This window comes from Argentina anserina, chromosome 5, assembly GCF_933775445.1.
Source record: "Argentina anserina chromosome 5, drPotAnse1.1, whole genome shotgun sequence".
NCBI classification, from domain to species: domain Eukaryota; kingdom Viridiplantae; phylum Streptophyta; class Magnoliopsida; order Rosales; family Rosaceae; genus Argentina; species Argentina anserina.
Window position 1 is genome coordinate 12155987 of NC_065876.1, and position 20915 is coordinate 12176901.

General features: G+C 35.2%; 3 protein-coding genes across 3 annotated transcripts; 2 read left to right on the forward strand and 1 right to left on the reverse strand.

Annotated features, from left to right (window-relative positions):
* LOC126795152 (peroxidase 20) lies at positions 1-2802 on the forward strand. The gene is made up of 4 exons (XM_050521982.1): positions 1-234; positions 447-638; positions 2074-2239; positions 2301-2802. The coding sequence occupies exons 1-4, from the start codon at positions 10-12 to the stop codon at positions 2729-2731; spliced, it is 1014 nt and encodes a 337-aa protein (XP_050377939.1). The 5' UTR covers positions 1-9; the 3' UTR covers positions 2732-2802.
* Positions 2803-6233: 3431 nt separating this feature from the next.
* Positions 6234-7678, forward strand: LOC126795155 (S-norcoclaurine synthase 1-like). Its single transcript, XM_050521986.1, has 4 exons — positions 6234-6491; positions 6635-6882; positions 7008-7329; positions 7420-7678. Exons 1-4 carry the CDS (start codon positions 6234-6236, stop codon positions 7672-7674), a joined length of 1083 nt encoding a protein of 360 aa, XP_050377943.1. The 3' UTR covers positions 7675-7678.
* A 7688-nt stretch (positions 7679-15366) lies between these two features.
* Positions 15367-16491, reverse strand: LOC126795526 (uncharacterized). Its single transcript, XM_050522352.1, has one exon. The coding sequence runs from the start codon at positions 16489-16491 to the stop codon at positions 15367-15369; it is 1125 nt and encodes a 374-aa protein (XP_050378309.1).
* Positions 16492-20915: the final 4424 nt, after the last annotated feature.

Genomic DNA, 20915 nt, shown 5'->3' on the forward strand with positions numbered 1-20915 from the left:
TCGTTCTTTATGATGGACCAGAAGGGAAAGATATCCTTAATTTTGATAGCAATAATTTTACATGGCACTGGATCTTTCAGTGATGATGATGGACCTCTTGTTCTTGAATATTACAAAGAAAAGTGCCCTTTGTTGGAAGAGATTGTGAGGTACAGTGTTGAAGTTGCTGTTTTTAAAGACCCTCGGATGGCTGCTTCTCTACTTCGCTTGCATTTTCATGATTGTTTTGTCATGGTTCTCTCTCTCTCTCTCTCTCTCTCTCTGATAAATTTTCAAAGGAGAAGTAGTGATAATTGTTATTGTTGCAATTCTAACTTGGTCAGGTACAACTGCTAATTTGTATTTCTTAAATTAAGAAATTACAAGAATAGTAATGCAGGATGTATTATGTTGATTCTGTTTCTTCTCATTAATTCGGTGTCTGCATTTCTTGTATGAATCTTCAGGGTTGTGATGCTTCCGTTCTTTTAGATAACTTTGGAGGCATAACCAGTGAAAAGCAAGCAGGTCCGAACCTAAATTCTTTACGAGGATTTGAGGTCATCGATCAGATCAAATACCTCCTGGAAGAGGCTTGTCCAAGAACAGTTTCATGTGCTGATATTCTAGCATTGGCTGCCCGCGATGCTGTTGCATCGGTACCTCTCTCTCTCTCTCTCTCTCAAATATTTCATCTTACATTACTATAGGTATGTATTTTCAAATCTTTGTAAGAGATGATATCAAATAATAGGGGGAATTTAATTTATACCCAATTTTCAAGACCAATTTTAAATAAAACCCATTAAATATATCCTTTCAATAGACACATAAAATTGCTGACTGTGATATATCTTATGTCATATTTTATGTAATATTTACAAACTGTCACTATTTAAATATAACATAAATATAATTAAAAAGCTTGATTAACGATTTGTATTCAATACCTTAATTATGTGTTTATTCTTTCTTGTAATACTAATTATTTTGCTGTTTCAATCAATTTAATTATTATTGCAAGAATCATGGATTGTTTCTACAATTTTTAATTTTATGAAAATTTAGGTGAAGAGAATTCATTATTTATACATAAGGTATAATTAATCATAAATAAGATACATATATATACATATTTTTGTATGACACATATATATTAGACACCTATATATTAGATTCTTATTTTTATTATACCTATTCGTTAGGTTTCCTATTAAATTATACCTATGATTGTGGAATATATATATATATATAGTTAATAGGTAGATTAAAGTTGTAAATAGTTGAGAGTATAAAGGTTATCTAGATCAGGTTAAAATTTAAAATAATAATATACCTAAAAGAAGAGAAAAACTTGCCAAAGAAAAAAAATTATGTACCTTGCAATTAGACATTTTTCTGAGTATGAAAATCAAGGTATCAATGTGAGCTTAGGACTGAAATGCAATCAAATTTGTTGTCAAAACTCTTTTCCCCTTTCTTCCCTCTTCTTCAATTCTTTCTTTTCTTTCATAATATTTCTTCAATCAACTCACAAAGACATATGCACAAAGTGCTATGAACACTTATCTTATTCCCTTACTTTGAAACAATAATACCAATCTTACTGAAGATTATAATCAAAGTCTCATTTCATCTTTTGAAAGAAAATATGAAACTTTGTTAGAAATGAAATACTTTGACGAAGAGAATATATATAATCAAGGGAGTAGAGTAAATATAAAATAAGGTAAGAAATTAAGAATGTAAAATTTATGATAAAGTTAAATTCAACTAAATTGTAGTTTATTGTTTGAATTCAAATTGATACAAAGATTGTGTCACGTACCAAATATAACATTTTACAATCTGAAGGGCAAATTAATAACATGAAAAATAGAAAACACCCTTATAGACATACGCTCTATATGGTAGGTTTGCTTATGTGGAATGAGTGTAAAATGAAGAAAAAATATGCATGGGTTTACTTTAAAGGAGACTTAACAATATGGTAGGTTTATATCTAATTTTCTCCAAATAATATGGTAGATGTATCATGTATGTGACATAACTATTTCACTAATTGCACTTCATTTTTTTTTTCTGTTTTAATAGAGAGGAGGTCCTAGCTGGGATGTGTGGCTAGGCAGGAGAGACTCCTTGCAAGCAAGCTTCAGTGGTGCCAACCAATTCATCCCTGCTCCAAATTCCTCTCTCGAAACTCTTATTTCACATTTCAAACAACAAGGACTTGATGTAGGAGACTTGGTTGCGTTATCAGGTATGACATGTCATAAATGATATGATTATCTAGTGCTAGAACTCATAGGATTTATGAACAGGTAGCCACACATTTGGAAAGGCAAGATGTTTAAGCTTCAGGCAGAGAGTGTATGATGTCAACTTTAAAGGACAGTACGAATTATACGACAAGTACAGGAAATATACTTCCTTCCGAAGAATCTTACAGACGATATGCCCCAGATCAGGGAGGAACAATGATTTATCACCTCTTGATTTTATGACACCAGCCAGATTTGACAATCATTATTATGTCAACCTACTCCAAGGAAAAGGTTTGTTGATTTCTGATAATGTATTGATGACACAAGATCATGACGGGGAGATTCTAAAGCAGGTGTGGAGTTATGCTACTGATGAGAAACTTTTCTTTGCTTCATTTGCAAACTCTATGGTGAAAATGGGAAACATCAATCCAATCACTGGAAATCAAGGAGAAATCAGGAAAAGTTGTAGGTTTGTAAACACCTAGCCAGGTTGTTCATGTAGCTTACGATCGCGTTATCTATATATGTCAGTCGATATGTAATAATTGCAAAACACTTGAAGAAGAAATTTTATGAAGTTGGCCGGGATCCTATTGTGATAACCTATATTTTTGTGGCAATATTTTACCAATTTTTGTAGCAATGTATTACTATGGTGTTGCCCTTTATTAAGAACATTATTTAGGGGCAGTACTAGAGTGACACATTGTGCACTAAACGTATATGATTATAATCTAATCATTTGAAATTAACCAATGTGTTAAATATTCTAATTGGATAAGATAGAGATGGGGGCTATTCAGATTGGGATGAAGCTGCGATTGCTCCTCCTCCTCTTGCTCTGCCATTGCTTGGCGTTAGAACAGTCTAGAGGCCTCCCTCCCGACGTAGTCATCAGTTCTATAGTTTTATTTGTAGAGGTGAGTTTCACTAAAAGAGAACCAAAAGAGAGTAGGCAGTGAGTTTTTCCGATCGGGTTTCCGAGCCCATGTAGGGCTCTCTCGCGGGTTTTCTCGATGTTCTCCAGCAAAACCATATATCGATTCAGGATTCACCTTAAGTTTCAAGGTGAAACTTGGGGTGGGTCTTGACACCTATGTTGTATGTATGTGTTATGTTTTCAATTCAAAGTTTAAGGAGCTCTTGTTTTGAGCAAGTTCTTAATCTGCAATCAGCAAAACACCAATCCTCCAGTTTCTCTTTACGGTCAATCCTCCAATGAATCTACAATAAAACTGGAATTTGTTTACTCTAATTCGAAAGGGGGCACATTTGCATGAAGAATCCTTTCCTAATAAGAAACCTCTCTTTTTAGTCTTTATGGTTCCTTTCCTAAAGGGGGCCGGGCGGGTTAATGACTAAGAACAAGGTGACCTCCAATTTTTTTATTTTTTTAAGAATAATGAATGCTTAATGAAGTTATAAAATCATTACCAATATTGTTAGGTCAGTCATGAACAAGCTCAATTACAAGAATAAGCTTATTATTTGACTACAACTATGAAGGAAAAACTAAAATAAAACAATTAAACTTTCGCTGGACTCAACGAAAACTAAAGCATAAAAAACGAAAAGCAATAACTTATAAATAGATGAAAAAGACTTGAACCGAATGTATCAGACCTTAGACCCAGCCGTGTACATTTCAACCAAACACAACAAGTGAAACCCTAATCCAAGAAAGTGTAGGGATCGTCCCCAAAACAAGGGGACTATACGCTGCCGGTTTTTGAGTTCTCCCTAATCTTCGAGCCCATCTCTGAAACTCCACCAATCTCTGGCGTTTCTGATGGCTCACCATCAGTCATCGTCTCCTTCCCAGCCGCCCCAGCTTCCTCTGCCTCTATGGCAAGAGTGACCTCTAATCTATTGGTCAATAGTGAAAATAAATTAAATAATATAAAATCATACGATTTAACCTCAATAAATGAATATTCGATAAATTAAAAACCTCGATGAAATAATAATTTTCTCCGGTCCGGACTTAGGACCAGTGTATTTACTAAGAGTGTGCATTTCTTACCGGAAATGCGGTACCACATCGTGTCGCACCGGTTTAAACTGGATAACGGACCACACTGCTTTATGTGGACTGTATTAGGATTGTGAAATTACCAAATCGCTTATAAATAGACTGGATCAAGAATAGACATTTTCCAAACCGGATAAATGCCAAACCGCTTATAAATTAAATAGTTATTATTATTTATTTATAATAACATGGTAATATAGTAATACACTGATACCCTAGCAGTAACAAAACCTTTAAGCCGCAAGATTGCCAAGATCCATTCTAATTTGCTCACTCTTTCTACCACTTCGTCTTTTTTCTCTCTTCATTTTTTATATTCTAGTATATTTCAAGACTTATAGACATTATTATGTAATATTATTCAAAGATTTGTGCCTTCAAAACTTAGTTAGTACTTAGTAGTTTAGTTTATAATAATATTTGGAGACTTGATGACTTTATTTATTTCAATTTGATAGGTAGAAAAAGTGGTTTATCCGAAACCAGATCGGAAATGTGATTTATCCAAACAAATAGTTTGACTAAACCGGATAATGAATATGGTTTGTAAAATTGCTAAAAAGTGGATTTGATATGATTTTACCTCCAACCTACACCGCACATGTGCACACCCCTAGTATTTATTAGGAACCTTGCTAAATGCATAAGATAATAATTTTTTAGATTCTCTTTAGGCCCCAACGAATATATAAAGTAATAATTACTTAATTAATACATAAACATATCACTAAATATGGTTAATAATTAAACAAATGCATAAAGGAAATAGCAACACCAGACATAAGAGACATTTAATAAGTACTCACATGAGCTCCAACGAGTAACAAGTTACCTACTGAAGTCTATATCTATAAGGACGTAGCTACACACGGGCTACCTCAAATTACTAAACAATTTGTATTTCTAGCTAAATTTTAGTATAAAAATTTAAATTTAAAATATAATATACTCTAAATTTCTATATATAATTCATAAAATAATAATATATTTATTTCTAGCTCAATTCATTATGAAATTCTGGCTCCGCCCTGTATATCTTGTAACTACTAGAACTTAGGAGTCAATTTAGAGATGGAAAGCATGTTTGATGATGGAATACAGCGACAGATGATCCAAGTCAAGACTCGTGTGATCATGGGCAGGAGCCTGGAGCAGATGATCCATTTCCAGACACATTAGTACTGCACCTCAAATCTTCTGTGACTTCAAAATCCCAATATATCATCAGGGGAATACAGAGATTGTAGTGAAGAAGATAAAGCAGAAAATTGAAAGATTAGAACCGTGAATTGTTGGCGTAGATAAAAGCAGTGACCGGACCAAGACATTTCTCTCTAGACTCCCAAAACTGTCTGATGGAAATGGTGTGGCAACCAAAGGACATGCCAGGTGGCGACACAGAGAAAGTACAGGGATGAGGGACTAAACGCAAAGAACCGGAGCACGGATGAGGACAAATCCGAAGGGCATACCTTTTATTAAGGGGGTGATATTGAATTCCCACAGGACTTCAGAAAAGAGAATTAGTCCTCCACAATCCTTGTGGCATGAAAGGAGAAGCGTGCCATTTCATACTAAGCTACATGCACTTAGGATCAGTGATCTAGGCCTGAATTACAACCCAAAGATGAATTAACAATTGCTTAAACTACAACTGCTAATCTGCTATATAATTCCTGTCAGAATGAGACCTCATAACATAATGCTTTTTAATTTTAATTTCTTGTTTTTGTTTGGGAGCATAAATAACCATCTGTGGTTCCTGTTTCATGAAATAAACTAGGCAATACATTGCAGGCCATCGACAAAGACAAGATTTTCCGAGTAAATAAGAATATGCCATACCTGCCGGCTGAATTGGTTCATATCTATAAAACCATCTTATAGATTTGTAGCAATCATTCAGAATTCGTTGAAGGCAATACCAAAAATTATATCAGCTCATATTGCAAAGAATGGAGAATAAGGCACTGATTAAAAAAGACCTGGGTGGTTCTCTCCCAGTTGAGAATGTTCAAGCTCTGGCTTCCAACAACTTGAAGGACATCCCACCTCGATATCTCAGGCCTGAAGCTGAGCTTGAACAAGTTTCCATTGAGGAATCGCTTCAGATTCCGGTGGTTGATATGGACAAGCTGGTAGGGGATCCATTGTTCCATGATGATGAAATGGCAAAACTTCATTTGGCTTGTAAGGAATGGGGATTCTTTCAGGTACCGAAGTTGTTTCCTTCAACCTGAAATTAAACATCGTTGTAGACTAGAAACATATATGACTTTCGGTGTGCTAGTTGACATTTATTGCATGCATATCTCAAACTATATAAGTATATATATTTATAGTGATGTTGATGCAGTTGATCAATCATGGGGTATCAGAAGAACTGATTAAGAAAATGAAGACTGACACAGAGGAGTTCTTTGGGCTGCCATTAGAAGTAAAGAAGGCATATGCAACACAGCCGAATCACATTGAAGGATATGGCCAAGCCTTTGTTGTTTCAGAAGAGCAAAAACTTGACTGGGGAGATATGCTGTTCCTTCTCACTCAACCAGTGCGCCAAAGGACACTCATGTTCTGGCCTACCCTCCCCACTTCTTTCAGGCAAGTTACGCTATAATCAGCAACTCTATACCAAACAAAGCATCCAAACTGTGTGATTTGCTAAGATACCATCAAGTTTCAAACAACAGATATGAGCATCTAACTCGTACCTTTTATTTTGGCAGTGAGACATTGAATAGATATTCACAGGAGCTCCAACAAGTAACAATCTACCTTCTGAAGTTCATATCGAGCAATCTAGGAGTGAATTTAGAGATGGAAAGAATGTTTGATGATGGTGTACAAGGAGCAAGAATGAACTACTACCCACCATGTCCGCAGGCAAACAAAGTTATTGGTCTCACTCCACACTCGGATGCTGTGGGCTTAACTCTACTACTCCAAGTAAATGAAGTTCAAGGATTGCAAATCAGGATAAAAGGAAAATGGATACCTATAAAACCTGTAGTTGGTGCATTCATTGTCAACGTTGGCGACATCATTGAGGTAATACAATAGATAGTGAATATTCTACTATAGCATTGAAACTGACTATACTGATATGCAACAAAAGCCTTCTAATTACTGTTATCACAGATAGTGAGCAATGGAATATATAAGAGCATAGAGCACAGAGCAGTGGTGAACCCAGAGAAGGAACGCCTTTCAATTGCCGCATTCCACAGCCCAAATATTGGCAGCATGATCGGTCCTCTACCGGATTTGATCAAGGAGAATGTATCCAACTACAAGACGATAAGTTATGAGGAGTATATTAAACTTATAGTGACCAGTAAACTTGATGGTAAAAGTCTGCTGGACCAAATGAGATTGAACCAAGAACTTCATTGATTCTTACCATTACAGTTATACCAGATCCTTTATGTAATTTACTTCACTTCCAGTATTTAGTCGAACACAAATGTGAATGCCAGTCATTTCATTCTTCGCATCATTTCTTACCAATACCATGCATAAGTAACAATACCATGCATATGTGATTGTTCTACTAAAACTCAAGTTTAAGATATGATGTTAAATTCCTGGGTGTAAGAATGGTTGTCCAAAAACCTCTAACACTAGGTAAGGTCACTCAGTCTAAGCATCTAAATCACTACAAAATTTTACTCCCAATAGAGACATCAATTAATTAACTTCAAAAGCAATCACTGCTCACTACAGAAAATTTCAACTTTTTAAATAAATTGTTCTGCAAGCTGTTCTCATGGACTAATATAATTATAATGAGATGAGCTAAAGTCAAGCTCAATATGAACGCTGAAGATAATTTAACAAATATGCAAATGTTCCATTAAAACAATAACCAAACAAAACAAAATTGAAGCTAACATTAGTGTTGGTTGCATCACTTAAGTATGATGATGTGTTTTTGTGTGTGAAGTTACATACTCCCAAGTATAGGAGGTCAAATTTTAGTAAGGAAAAATGTTGAGTATCGTACCTAAGGGATTGAGAAAACTCAACTCTAACTAGATTTCCGCAAGAAAAATTACAAAAACATGCATTCTAACTTTTTACAAGTTCACAACTTTAGTCATTTGGAAGCTCAGAGTCATAGAGATGGTATTAACAAGTGGTAGTGAATCGGCTTAGTTGATTTTAGAATTAAGCTAAGCAAACTAATTCTTGCACAAAAACAACAAAGAAAAGAAAATGTAAAGATATAATCAAAAGAAAATGTAGGCATTGCACATAGTCTTACTTATGCACAAATGTAACTCAAGATTAATGCATAAACATGTTTGACAAACTTCTCCCTAGTGCTTTGGTGAAGTTACCAAGAAACCAACTAATCATGCAATTTAACAAAGTCTTTTGGAGCCAAATTAAATCACACAACCTTAGCACAATTATATTACCTTATAATGTGAGTGAGCTCTGTACCACAAGCATAACACCACCTTAGAGTGATTACACTCATGACACAAGCATTAAGTTCAAGGGTAAGAAAAATCCAATCAACTTAATATTTTCTGTAAGAAACACTAAGTCATCACCTAAAGGCTACCCATGCTCACGGATTAAAGAAATTGTCAAGTTCAAGTTCTGATTCATTAATTACCTAACATGTTTCTAGGTGACAAAACTAGCAATGCATTTAGTAAGCATTTTAAGTGTAGAAGCCCATAGATTCAACATGCATCAACATCAATTAAGAGTAAAATGAATTCATTAGCACATGAGTTTGGTTAGGGCTAGCCTAGCTTCAAATCCAACTACTCACAATCCATTAAATACAACAAACCCTTGAAAATGAAATATATCAAAAGAGAAGTAGAGTAAAAAGAGAAGAGATTACCAAGGATTTGATACAAATGATACCAAACCGTACCTCTAAAAGTTCACTACCCACAAAGATGTAATAAGAAAGAAAGTGCTTCTAAGTATGGTATTAATGGGTTCTAACAAAGGAAGAACACCATAAACACCATACTTTACTCACACAATCTAGGAACAAAGAACAAGGGATGAGGATGACTATGAGTAGAGGATGAAGAGAGTGAAGTGAGTATAGTTTTTAGGGGTGTTAATTGAAAACCGAAAACTGAAAAATAACCGAACCATAACCGAAAAAAACCGAAAAAAAAAACTGCACCAAACTGCAAAAAAAACCGCACCAAACCGAAAGATTTGGTGTGGTTTTGGTTTGAGATGTTTGAAAACCGAAACCGAACCGAAAAACCGAATATATATATATATTATAAAGAAATTATATTATTTATTGATATATTTAATATACATAATTAAATATGTTATCGATCGAGATCCAAACTTTATCAAAATTCGGTGAATTTTTTACCATATCTGTATTTATATATGCTAATCACATCCGATGGTCGAAATTTAATAATTTGAATTTTAGATATTGGAACCACAACATGTCTACTAATGCGGTATAACTTGTTTAGTGGTCTGTTTGCAAATGTATGCAGTTGTGAAGCAACTATATCTTATAAATAGAATTTTGCAAATCTGTCCGCATGATGCGTTACGTATAGTGAAATATGGTTATGGTAAAAAAATCACATATTTTCGATAACGTTTGTGTCCCGATCGAGGCGGTCAACCCTTTTTACACTTATTATCCCCTATGGGTAGCCTTATCCCTGGAACGTAAAATTTTTGAAAATTTTACACGAGCTGCTACATCACATATATGTGAGAGTGTGTGCATGAAAAAATCCACCAAAACTAATCAAGAAGGAGGGAGTAAGAACAAATTCACTTAATTAGATGAAATTAAATTAATGTTGATCACATCGATCGAGACCCAAATATTATCAAAATTAGATGAATTTTTTACCACATCCTTATTTAAATATGTTGATCACATCTGACGGTCAAAATTTAATATTTTGAATTTTAGACATTAGAACCACAACATGCCTACTGATGTTGTATAACTTGTTTAGTGGGTTTTTGCAAATGTATGCATTTGTGAAGCAACTATATATTATAAATAGAATTTTGGAAATCTGTCCGCATGATGCGTTACGTATTGTGAAATATGGTTATGGTAAAAAAAATCACATATTTTCAATAACGTTTGTGTCCCGATCGAGGCGGTTAACCATTTTTACGCTTATTATCCCCTATGGGCCTATGGGTAGCCCTATCCTTAGAAGGTAAAATTTTTGAAAATTTTACACGAGCTGCTACATCACATATATATGAGAGTGTGTGCGTTAAAGAATCCACCAAAACTAGTCAAGAAGGAGGGGGTAAGAACGAATTCACACTTAATTAGATGAAATTAAGTTAATGTTGACCACATCGATCGAGACCCAAATTTTATCAAAATTAGATGAATTTTTTACCATATCCGTATTTAAATATGCTGATCACATCTGACGGTCAAAATTTAATATTTTGAATTTTAGACATTGGAACCACAACATGCCTACTAATGTGGTATAACTTGTTTAGTGGTTTTTTTACAAATATATGCATTTTTGAAGCAACTATATATTATAAATAGAATTTTGCAAATCTGTCCGCATGATGCGTTACGTATAGTGAAATATTGTTGTGGTAAAAAAATCATATATTTTCGATAACGTTTGTGTCCCGATCGAGGCAGTCAACCCTTTTTACGCTTATTATCCCCTATGTGTCTATGGGTAGCCCTATCCCTGGAAGGTAAAATTTTTGAAAATTTTACACGAGCTGCTACATCACATATATGTGAGAGTGTGTGCGTGAAAGAATCCACCAAAACTAGTCAAGAAGGAGGGGGTAAGAACAAATTCACTTAATTAGATGAAATTAAGTTAATGTTGACCACATCAATCGAGACCCAAATTTTATCAAAATTAGATGATTTTTTTACCATATCCATATTTAAATATGCTGATCACATCTGACGGTCAAAATTTAATATTTTGAATTTTAGACATTGGAACCACAACATGCCTACTAATGTGGTATAACTTGTTTAGTGGCTTTTTGCAATTGTATGCATTTGTGAAGCAACTATATCTTGTAAATTGAATTTTGCAAATCTGTCCGCATGTTCTTTTTATTTCGTTAAGAATCAAGTAGATAGACAAGGAAAGAAACTCCGATTTTCTTTACAAAATAACCGAAAGAAAAACCGATATAAACCAGAGAAAAACCAAACCGAACACAATTGGTTTTTGAAAAAAAAAAGTGAAAAACCAAACCAAACCAAACCGAATAAATAAAACGGTTTAGTGTTCGGTATCACCTATAAACCCCACCATTCACACCGATTAACACCCCTAATAGTTTTGGTAAAACCCTCACACTATCACAACTGTTTACTTCAACCCAAATCTATGAAACAAGTTTGTGATTAATCAAAGGTGTAAAGGATGTTTGGTTTTTGGTGAAAACCCAAGATATTTACACTTTTCTCTACACAACTTGATATCTATGACTTAGGCCTAAGAAAACTATGTTCAAACTATGGAAAAGATGAAGTTTTGATGAAGTTTTAGTATGGTGAAGCAAGTTGCACGAATTTGGGAAGAAGAATGGTATTTAAAGGCCTTATGGTCACAAATGAAGGGTGAAGATGTAATGGATGAATGGCTAGATATGATGGACAAATGTGGAAGTACAAATTGTGGATTTTGTTTTTGAAATGGTCCCCTTCATGTGTCTTCTTCTATTTTGGATTTGAATTTAAATTTAAATCCAAAATTCATGGAGTACAAATTGTGGATCTTGTTCTTGAAATGGTCTCATTCATTTGTCTTCTTCCATTTTGAATTTGAATTTAAATTTAAATCCACAATTCATGATTCAATAATGCTCAATTGACTTATTGACTTCAACCACCACCATTTCCGGCAACCACCTTCTCATCGCCGGAATTTAATGTGCATTTTTCAGCGTTGATTTTTGTTTTCTTGTGAAATATCTACATTTGCTCTTTTTTGCTTGAAACTTTCACCCAAATCTAGAATGCGCTAAACCCACTCATTTTGACATGTTTCTGATCATGTGCACATTTTCCTAACATGAGTAGGAAACGTAATAAGAAATAGACGAATATACAAAAAGATAAAGCAAAAGAATAAGAATAAGAATAAGACAAACATTACTAGGTTAATATTAACCTAACAAACTACCTCACACTTAGACTTTGTTTGTCCTCAAGCAAAACAAAAACTAAAATAACACAACCATACTAAATGGGTCACTTGCTTCCATCTTGAATTCAGTCAATTTCCTTTTAAAAACCATGATATCAATTGAGCATGATTCGAAACTAAAATTTTGAAATGATAGGCTAATAAATGGATTTAGAAGGTCATACTCAAGAAAGTATATATATATATATATATATATGTGTGTGTGTATGTCATGCGTGTCACCTTAAAGTCATTCATATATGATTAACTTGGACTACATTTGCCTAACCATCAAACTCGCATAGATACACTCATTTTCACTCAAGTGTTTTTGGTTACTGTTTACACTCAAAAGTAATTCAATGGACACGTTTTCCATAGACTTGCTCTTCAATCTTTTCTCCACAAGATCATTACATGAGTTCTCTCGGATCACAAGCTTTATTTTGATTGTAATAGAGCTTAAGACAGGAGCTTAAGAAATAAAAGAAAATATATCACAAATTCTAAGCCTCCTAATAAGCAATTCTCTTGTTAAAATCTCATAATACACTTTCACAACGCTATGTTCTTTGTAACTTTCTCATTCCACAAACCCAACTACAACTAGACTACTAAATTATTCTCCTAACTTTTTTTTTATTTTTCTTTTCTTTTTTTTCTCCTTTTTTTTCAACTATATTTTTTCACAACAATTTTTTTTCACTAGCACTAATTTTCGGTGACCCTAGTCCATATTTGATTTTGAATGATTCTTTGATATTGTGAACATGTTTATAGAGTCACCATTTTTCTTTTTCTTGGCTACACACAAGACTAATCTACCTCACCTCACACTTATTCTTTTAAAATACCTCAAACTCATTTACAAACACCAAACTAACAATATGACTCACATTGCTTACCACTTTTTGACTTAGAGAGGATATGAAAAGTGTTTAAGTTTAAAAATGGTAGACATTTATGGCGGTAAAAAAATGAAAATGCTAACACAAAACTACATAGACTCAAATTGGCTTACTAATTTTTTTTTTGAAAGGATAAAAGCTATTTGGCATTGGTGGATACCTAATGCCTTGGTCTTTCCCAATAACAACTCATGCCTTACCTGAAGTCTGTCCCCCATACATCAAATATCTCAATTTCAAGTATATAGTTCAAAGACATTTAGTCTCTTGAGGAAATATTGTCTACCATTTGACAACGATCACAAGAGCTCACATAAGAATGAACATTTTTTAATAATGAAGACCACAAAAACCCATAATTAAGTACTTTTTGGGCTGTTTTCTTTCCTCCATGGTGACTACCACACGCTTGATCATGGCAAAAAAATAAGACATTTTGTATCTCTTCCTCCGAAATGTACCTCCTCACTAGTTGATCCTTGCATTACTTGAATAAGTATGGATCATCCCAAAAATAGTGTCTTGCTTCTTTAATGAGTCTCCTCCTTGCATGGAAATCAAAGGTTTTAAAAAAGCATTTTCCCCCACTTGACAAGAAGTTAACGAAATGTGCAAATCATGGTAGCTTCTTCTTAACAATGGAAAACAACCTCTCATCCGGAAATGATTCATTCAAATGCACCTCATTATCTTCACTTTGATGAGTAAGTCGAGAGAGATAATCTGCTACCAGGTTAACCTTGTCGGGCTTGTCGACAATTTTAATGTCAAACTCTTGAAGAAGTAAGATCCACCTCAAAAGTTTTGGCTTGGCATCACTCTTAGACAATAAATACTTGAGTGCATAATGATCCATGTGGATAATGACTTTAGACCTCAACAGATAGCTTTAGAACTTTTCTAAGGCAAATACCACTGTCAATAACTCTTTATCGGTGGTAGTATAGTTTACTTGGGCATCATTCAAGGTCTTGCTTGCATAATAGATGACATGTAAGTGTTTTTCCTTACTGTGTCCCAACACAGCTCCAAGGCGTAATCACTTGCATCACACATAATTTCAAATGGGAGAGTCCAATCCAGTGAGCAAATAATAGGAACATTGGTAACCAACTCTTTTATCCTCTCAAATGCCTTCAAACATGCTTCATCAAATGGAAATGGAGTCTCCTTGGCCAATAGATCACAAAGAGGCTTCATTATCTTGGAGAAATCTTTTATAACCCTTCGGTAAAAACCGACATGCCCAACAAAGCTTCTTACATCTTTTACATTCACGAGAGGGGTCAACTTCTCAATAATTTTCAACCTTTGTTTTATCTACTTCAATCCCCTTAGATGATATTTTGTGACCAAGAACAATCCCTTCTTGCACCATGAGGTGACATTTCTCCCAATTAAGCACTAGATTCGTCTCTTCACACCTCTTAAGGACAAGGGAGAGATGATTAAGACATTCTTCAAAAGAGTTCTTAAACACAGAAAAGTCATCCATGAAGACTTCTACAAACTCAAGCAACTCGGTAAAAATGGTCATAACACACTGTTGGAAGGTGGTGGGTGCATTACATAATCCGAAAGGCATTCTCCGGTAAGCAAAAGTTCCATATGGGCATGTGAAAGTTGTCTTCTCTTAATATTCGGGGGGTAATTGGGACTTGATTATACCACTATAGTTATCAAGGAAACAATAGAATGCATGGCCCACAAGTCTTTCCAACATTTGATCAATGAAAGGGAGTGGAAAGTGATCATTCCTTGTTACGGCATTCAACTTGCGGTAGTTGACACAAACCGTCCATGTGTTTGCAATTCTTGGTGAAACCATCTCACCCTTGTCATTCTTCACCATCGTCATTCATCTCTTCTTAGGTACCACTTGTATTGGAGACACCCATTTGAAATCGGAGATAGAATAGATGATTCAATTATCAAGGAGTTTAATAATCTCATTTTTCACCACCTCTAACATGTTGGGGTTCAATCTTCTTTGAGCTTCCCGTCTTGGTTTTGCTTCATCCTCCATGTAAAATATGGTGCATGCAAAGAGTGGGACTCAACCCCTTGATGTCACTGATCTTCCATCCAAAAGCACCCTTATGCCTCCGAAGAACATCAAGAAGTAAGGACTCTTGCTCATGTGACAAACTTGAAGAGATAATGAGGGGCAAGGTACGGGAATCATCAATATAAACATACTTCAAATGTGATAGAAGAGGCTTCAATTCAATAGAGGTCGAACTTAAAACCGAATGACTAGCATTCATTGAGAGATAATTAATAGTGGCATGCACCTCACAAGCCTCATCTCTTGAATAGTAACCATCATCTTTTGTGGGCAAAGACAAAGCAAGATAAGAGTCGAGGTGATCCTCGACTTCCAAAGTTTCATCCTCAGAAAAATTCATCCCAAAGTGTGCTAGTGCCGATTCAAATATATCATTTGATGAAGTCTCATGAAAAGTGTGCTCCACCAAGTCATCAATCTTGTCCTCCACTTCAGTAGAGTAAACTTTTTGCAACCTCATGGGCTTCTTTAATTCATCAAAGATCTTTAACCCAATTGTGGTGTCATACACGGTCATGGTGAGCAAACTCAATTTCACATCAATCTTTGTTCCCGCTGTGACAATAAAAGCTCTACCAAAGATAATAGGGAGATCATCTTGGTTAACATCCTCCATGTCAAGAATAACGAAATCGACCGGTATTACCAACTCGTCAACTTGCAATAACACATCTTCCACAACTCCTCTTGGATACCTCACACCTTTATCGGCTAGTTGAAGAGAAATTTGTATAGGCTTGATGTCGCTCAACCCAAGATCTTTGTAGACACCATAGGGCATCAAATTTATGCTAGCCCCCAAATCCATGAATGCCTTCTCAAATGGTCTCTCACCAATCTTGCAAGGAATAGTAAAGGAACCCGGATCTTTGAACTTGGGCGGTAACCTCCTTTGAAGTACGATACTAATTCTCTCATTCAAACACACTTTGTCATCATTCTTCAATGTACTCTTATACCGCTTGTGAGTGCACAAATCCTTGAGAAATTTAGTATAAGTATGAATGGTCTTGATTGCATCAAGAAGAGGAATATTGACCTCCACCTTCTTGAACACATTAAAACATTTCATGGACTTCTTCTCTTTCTTACTCAAATTTTTTTCTTGGTATACCGCTTGTGGAAAGGGAAATGGTGCTTCTTCTTACATTTCTTCCACACTAGACTTAGACCTACTTGCTCCCATATTGTCACGCTTGGTCTTGGACTTGTCTTAGCTCTTCAAATACTCATCACTATACCTCAAAATCACTTCATCATATCCCAATGTATCTTCCATGCCCTTGTTCTTCTTTTGAAACCCGGGAGGCTAGGGGTGGGCATAAAAAGACGAAATCTCGATCTCGTCCCGAAATTCATAGGGACGGGACGAAACGGAATACCAAGAAAAGACAAATTACGTCCCAATCCCGACGGGATTAATCCCGGGTGGGACGAACTTTCAAAAATACAAATCCCGTCCCAATCCCGTCCCGAACTTAATGAGTGGGACGGGACGTGAGATTAGCCTCATCCCGTCTCATCCAGTCTCGTGCCCACCCCTACGAGAGGCACTCTTGACACCTTAGGATTCAACAAAGGTTTCGTTGGTGTATCCACATCCTCATCGTCATCATTAGAAGCAAGCTTATTGTTATATACCTTCCCCTTTCTCAATGTTGTTATGGTCTTAGCTTGGTTGATTCGTGGATTCTTCTCGGTCATGGAAGGTAATTCTCATTGCTTCATTTCTCTCATCTCATTAGCCAATTGCCCCATTTGCGCTTCAAGCTTATGAAATCCTTGAGTAGTGGAGACCATATAATTTCGAATACTTTGAATAAGCTCATTTTGATTGCCAGAACCTTGGCAAACATCTCTTCAAGGCTTAATTTAGGAGCATCCACATGAGGAAGATGCGACACTTAAGTATTAGGAGCTTAAAAATGAGGCCTTGCTTGATAATGTGGCTTATGATAAGTATTACCACCATAACCTCCATTAGTCACACCCTTGCTTCCTTGGAAGTTTTGGCTCCCACTAGCACCTCCATAGTTGTCACTCTCTTCATTGTTGCAATTCATGCATTGGTTCCCACCCCATGAGAAATTAGGGTGGTTTCTCCATCCGAGATTGTAAGTGTTGGAGTAAGGGTCATTCTTCGGTCTTGAATAAGCAATTTTCTTACATTCTTCAATGATATCGGGAAAACAATCTACATGAGGGCAAGATAGAGTGTCATGATTCACTTCACAAATTAAACACACTTGTGGCCCTTAAACCTCATTAACTTGCTCACGGCCTCTTTGCTTGCATTGCTTCAAAAACATATCAAAGTTCTTATTATGACTTTCTTCTAACCTCTTAAACTCTTGATGTACATCTAAGCATGCCTTCACTTCATATATGTCACCGGTTTTCGGTTGAGTTGCGTCTCTTAGAGATAAATGTGAAGAAGAAGGCTTGCGACCTTGCAGGTTATTATCCCACAATTGAGACCGCTCCGCAAGCTTCTCTAATACTCGATAGGCTTCATCCGCCACTAAGTCCATGAAATCATCATTGCTTACATTATCAACATTCCATCGAGTCTCTGATGTCAAGTCTTGATAAAATAGGCTCATAAGCATATCTTGAGATTGGTCATGATTATGGCAACCAAGCTCAAGATCGTTGAACCTCTCCCACGTCTCATGAAATAGCTCATCTTGCTCCTCCTTAAAGGTCATCAACTCGGTTCTTCTTGCATTAGCCTTTTGAGCAAGGAAGTACTTCATAACAAACTTCTTTTGAATATCTTCTCATGAACCAATGTTATTGGATGGGAGCTTGTTCAACCACATCTTCGCATTTTCCTTCAAAAAGCAAGGAAACAACCGGAGCTTGAGTGCTTCTTCCGTCATGCCAAGAGTTTGATATTTGCGCATGCATCCTCAAACTCACTTAACTGGTGATAGGGATCATTGTTCGAGAACCCATAAAATGTTGACAAGGTTTGAAGAAAACTAGGCTTGATTTCAAAGATTATGCACATGGAGGAAGCACTATACATCTTGAGTGTCTAGAAAGTGTAAGTAAGGCACAATCTCGGATAGGCATTTGCTCTCTCAACTCATCCCTTGGTTCACCATCCGCCATGATTATCTTGTATATTCTCGGACTAAGATTATGATTCAATTTCCGTGCCTCTTTGTCAAGATTGAACAATCTCTCAAAGGTAGGTAGGTCATTAACCACTAATTCTGGACTTTCCAAATTCTCACTTAAATATTCCCCAAACAAACTAATAGATGAAGAAGAAGCCTTACACTTTTATGCAATCCAAATAGGAGTCTCTTGATCGTTTGGCTCTAGAACCGTTTGTAAACCTTTTTCAAACTTAGGAGATAAGGACATGAACAACTAAATAACAAATTAAAGATCAAGTAAGTAAATAACATTAAAACAAAATGCAAGATATATACAAGAATTTAAAATTGCAACAATAATTATTTCTTATTATTTTTTTAAAAGAATTTATCAAGGTACTTGTAACAATTTATAAAAAATTAGAAACCAATCAAAACTTGTAGTGAGAAAAGCAAAAAGGACAAAAAATTTCTAAGTTGGTGTAATTCCAACTCAAGTGTAACAAAATTGGCGTAATTCCAATCCAAGTGTGGCTTAGTTCCAAACAAAGTGTGTCTTGACATATTTCCAAAGTAGTTTGGCGTACTTGTAAATAATGCACTAATTAGTTTAACACTTTTTTTCGGTAACTCTTTTCGAATTATGATAAGTTAGCATATGCGCGGCTTTAGTAGGTGAGACCACTTAGTACATGGCACAACGCCCGGGATAAAATCCATATCCACTTACATAGACATTATAATCCTACTAAGCTGCGCCTATTTGGAAGAGCGATAAACAAATACGTTACAAAAACATCAGAATCTGATTCACTTAGTAAAATGGTAGAGGAATTTCATCCTTAGGTGTTGTTTACCACTCAATTTTTCGATGAAGAGTGGTTAAACTCGATGGTACAAGGATAAAGCCCCTAATCCAATTTATACTTAAATTTACAAATTTTAACCAACAAAATATAAGCTTGCACAAGTAATAAGTAAATAATAATTAGGCAAGATTACTTTTCCATTTTAAATATGATTGCAATTTATGTTTTTCTTACTTCAACTACAATTTCACTTATCTAAAATACTTGTGTCAACTTTAAAAATAAAGTAAATATTTACACAAATTAAACACAAAAAAAAATAAAAAACAAAAAGTAAACTAGAAAAAAAATATGGGTTCTCTAGTCCCACGACAACCTAATAGAAATTAAGTTTTACCTCGATCCCCGACAACGGCGTCAAAAACTTGTTGGTTGCATCATTTAAGTATGATTATGTGTATTTGTGTATGAAGCTACATACTCTCAAGTATATGAGGTCAAGTTTTAGTAAAGGAAAGTGTAGAGTACCGTACCCATGGGATTGAGGAAAACTCAACTCTAACTAGATATTGATGAAATTTTAGTGTGGTGAAGGGTGCCATAAGTTTTTGAGGGAGAATGATGGATATTTAAAGGATCACAAATAAAAGGTTAAGATGTAAAAGGTTGAATGACTAGATATGGTGAATAAATTGTGGATCTTATTCTTAAAATTGTCTCATTCATTTGTGTTCTTCTATATTGAATTTAAATTTAAATCCACAATTTATGATTCACCATTACTCTATTGACTTATTGACTTCAGCCACCACCATTTCACGAGTATTTTCCGACGTTAACTTTTGTTTTCTTGTGAAATCTCAACATTTCCCCAAATCTGAATGTGCTCTAAATCTATTCTTTTTGACGTGTTTCCGATCATTTGTCGATTTTCCTAACATGAACATCAAACATAATAAGAAATATATAAATATACAAAAAGATAAAATAAAAGAATAAAAATAAAACAAATATTGCTAGATTAATATTAACCTAACAATTAAGGTACCTTCTAATCAAACTACCCAAGCTAATAAAGTTCTACTAAGAGGAGATAAAAAAAATTAACAGTGGAACTTATATTGCTAACTTAAAGGATTGTGCAAAAACAAATAAGAATGTCAACCTTCAGAAGATAGATCTCAGTTCTCACTCACCAAAATTCGCAACCTCACCATATTGTTTACGATAACTCATAATGCTACCAAGAATTTGAGTGAACAATATAATCTTACTAATGATCTCTAAACAAATCAATACTTAGTGAATGAGACAGTACACTCTAAATGTCAAAATACCAATAGCTATTGAAACAATTGCAAACAAAAAGTATGGTGTAAACATTTCATATTGTTTACCAAAACAGTTCACACCAAACCAAGCTAGAGCACCCGCACCGGTGAGCAAAGGAGGAGGTGGTGGTCGAGCACCGACGGGGACAAAGAGGTTTGCTCAAGCAAACTAATTTTCGATCTCGCACCAGACGAGAGGTGCTCGCCCCTTTGCTCGAGCAAAGTTTGCTCCGGCGATTGCTCAACCAA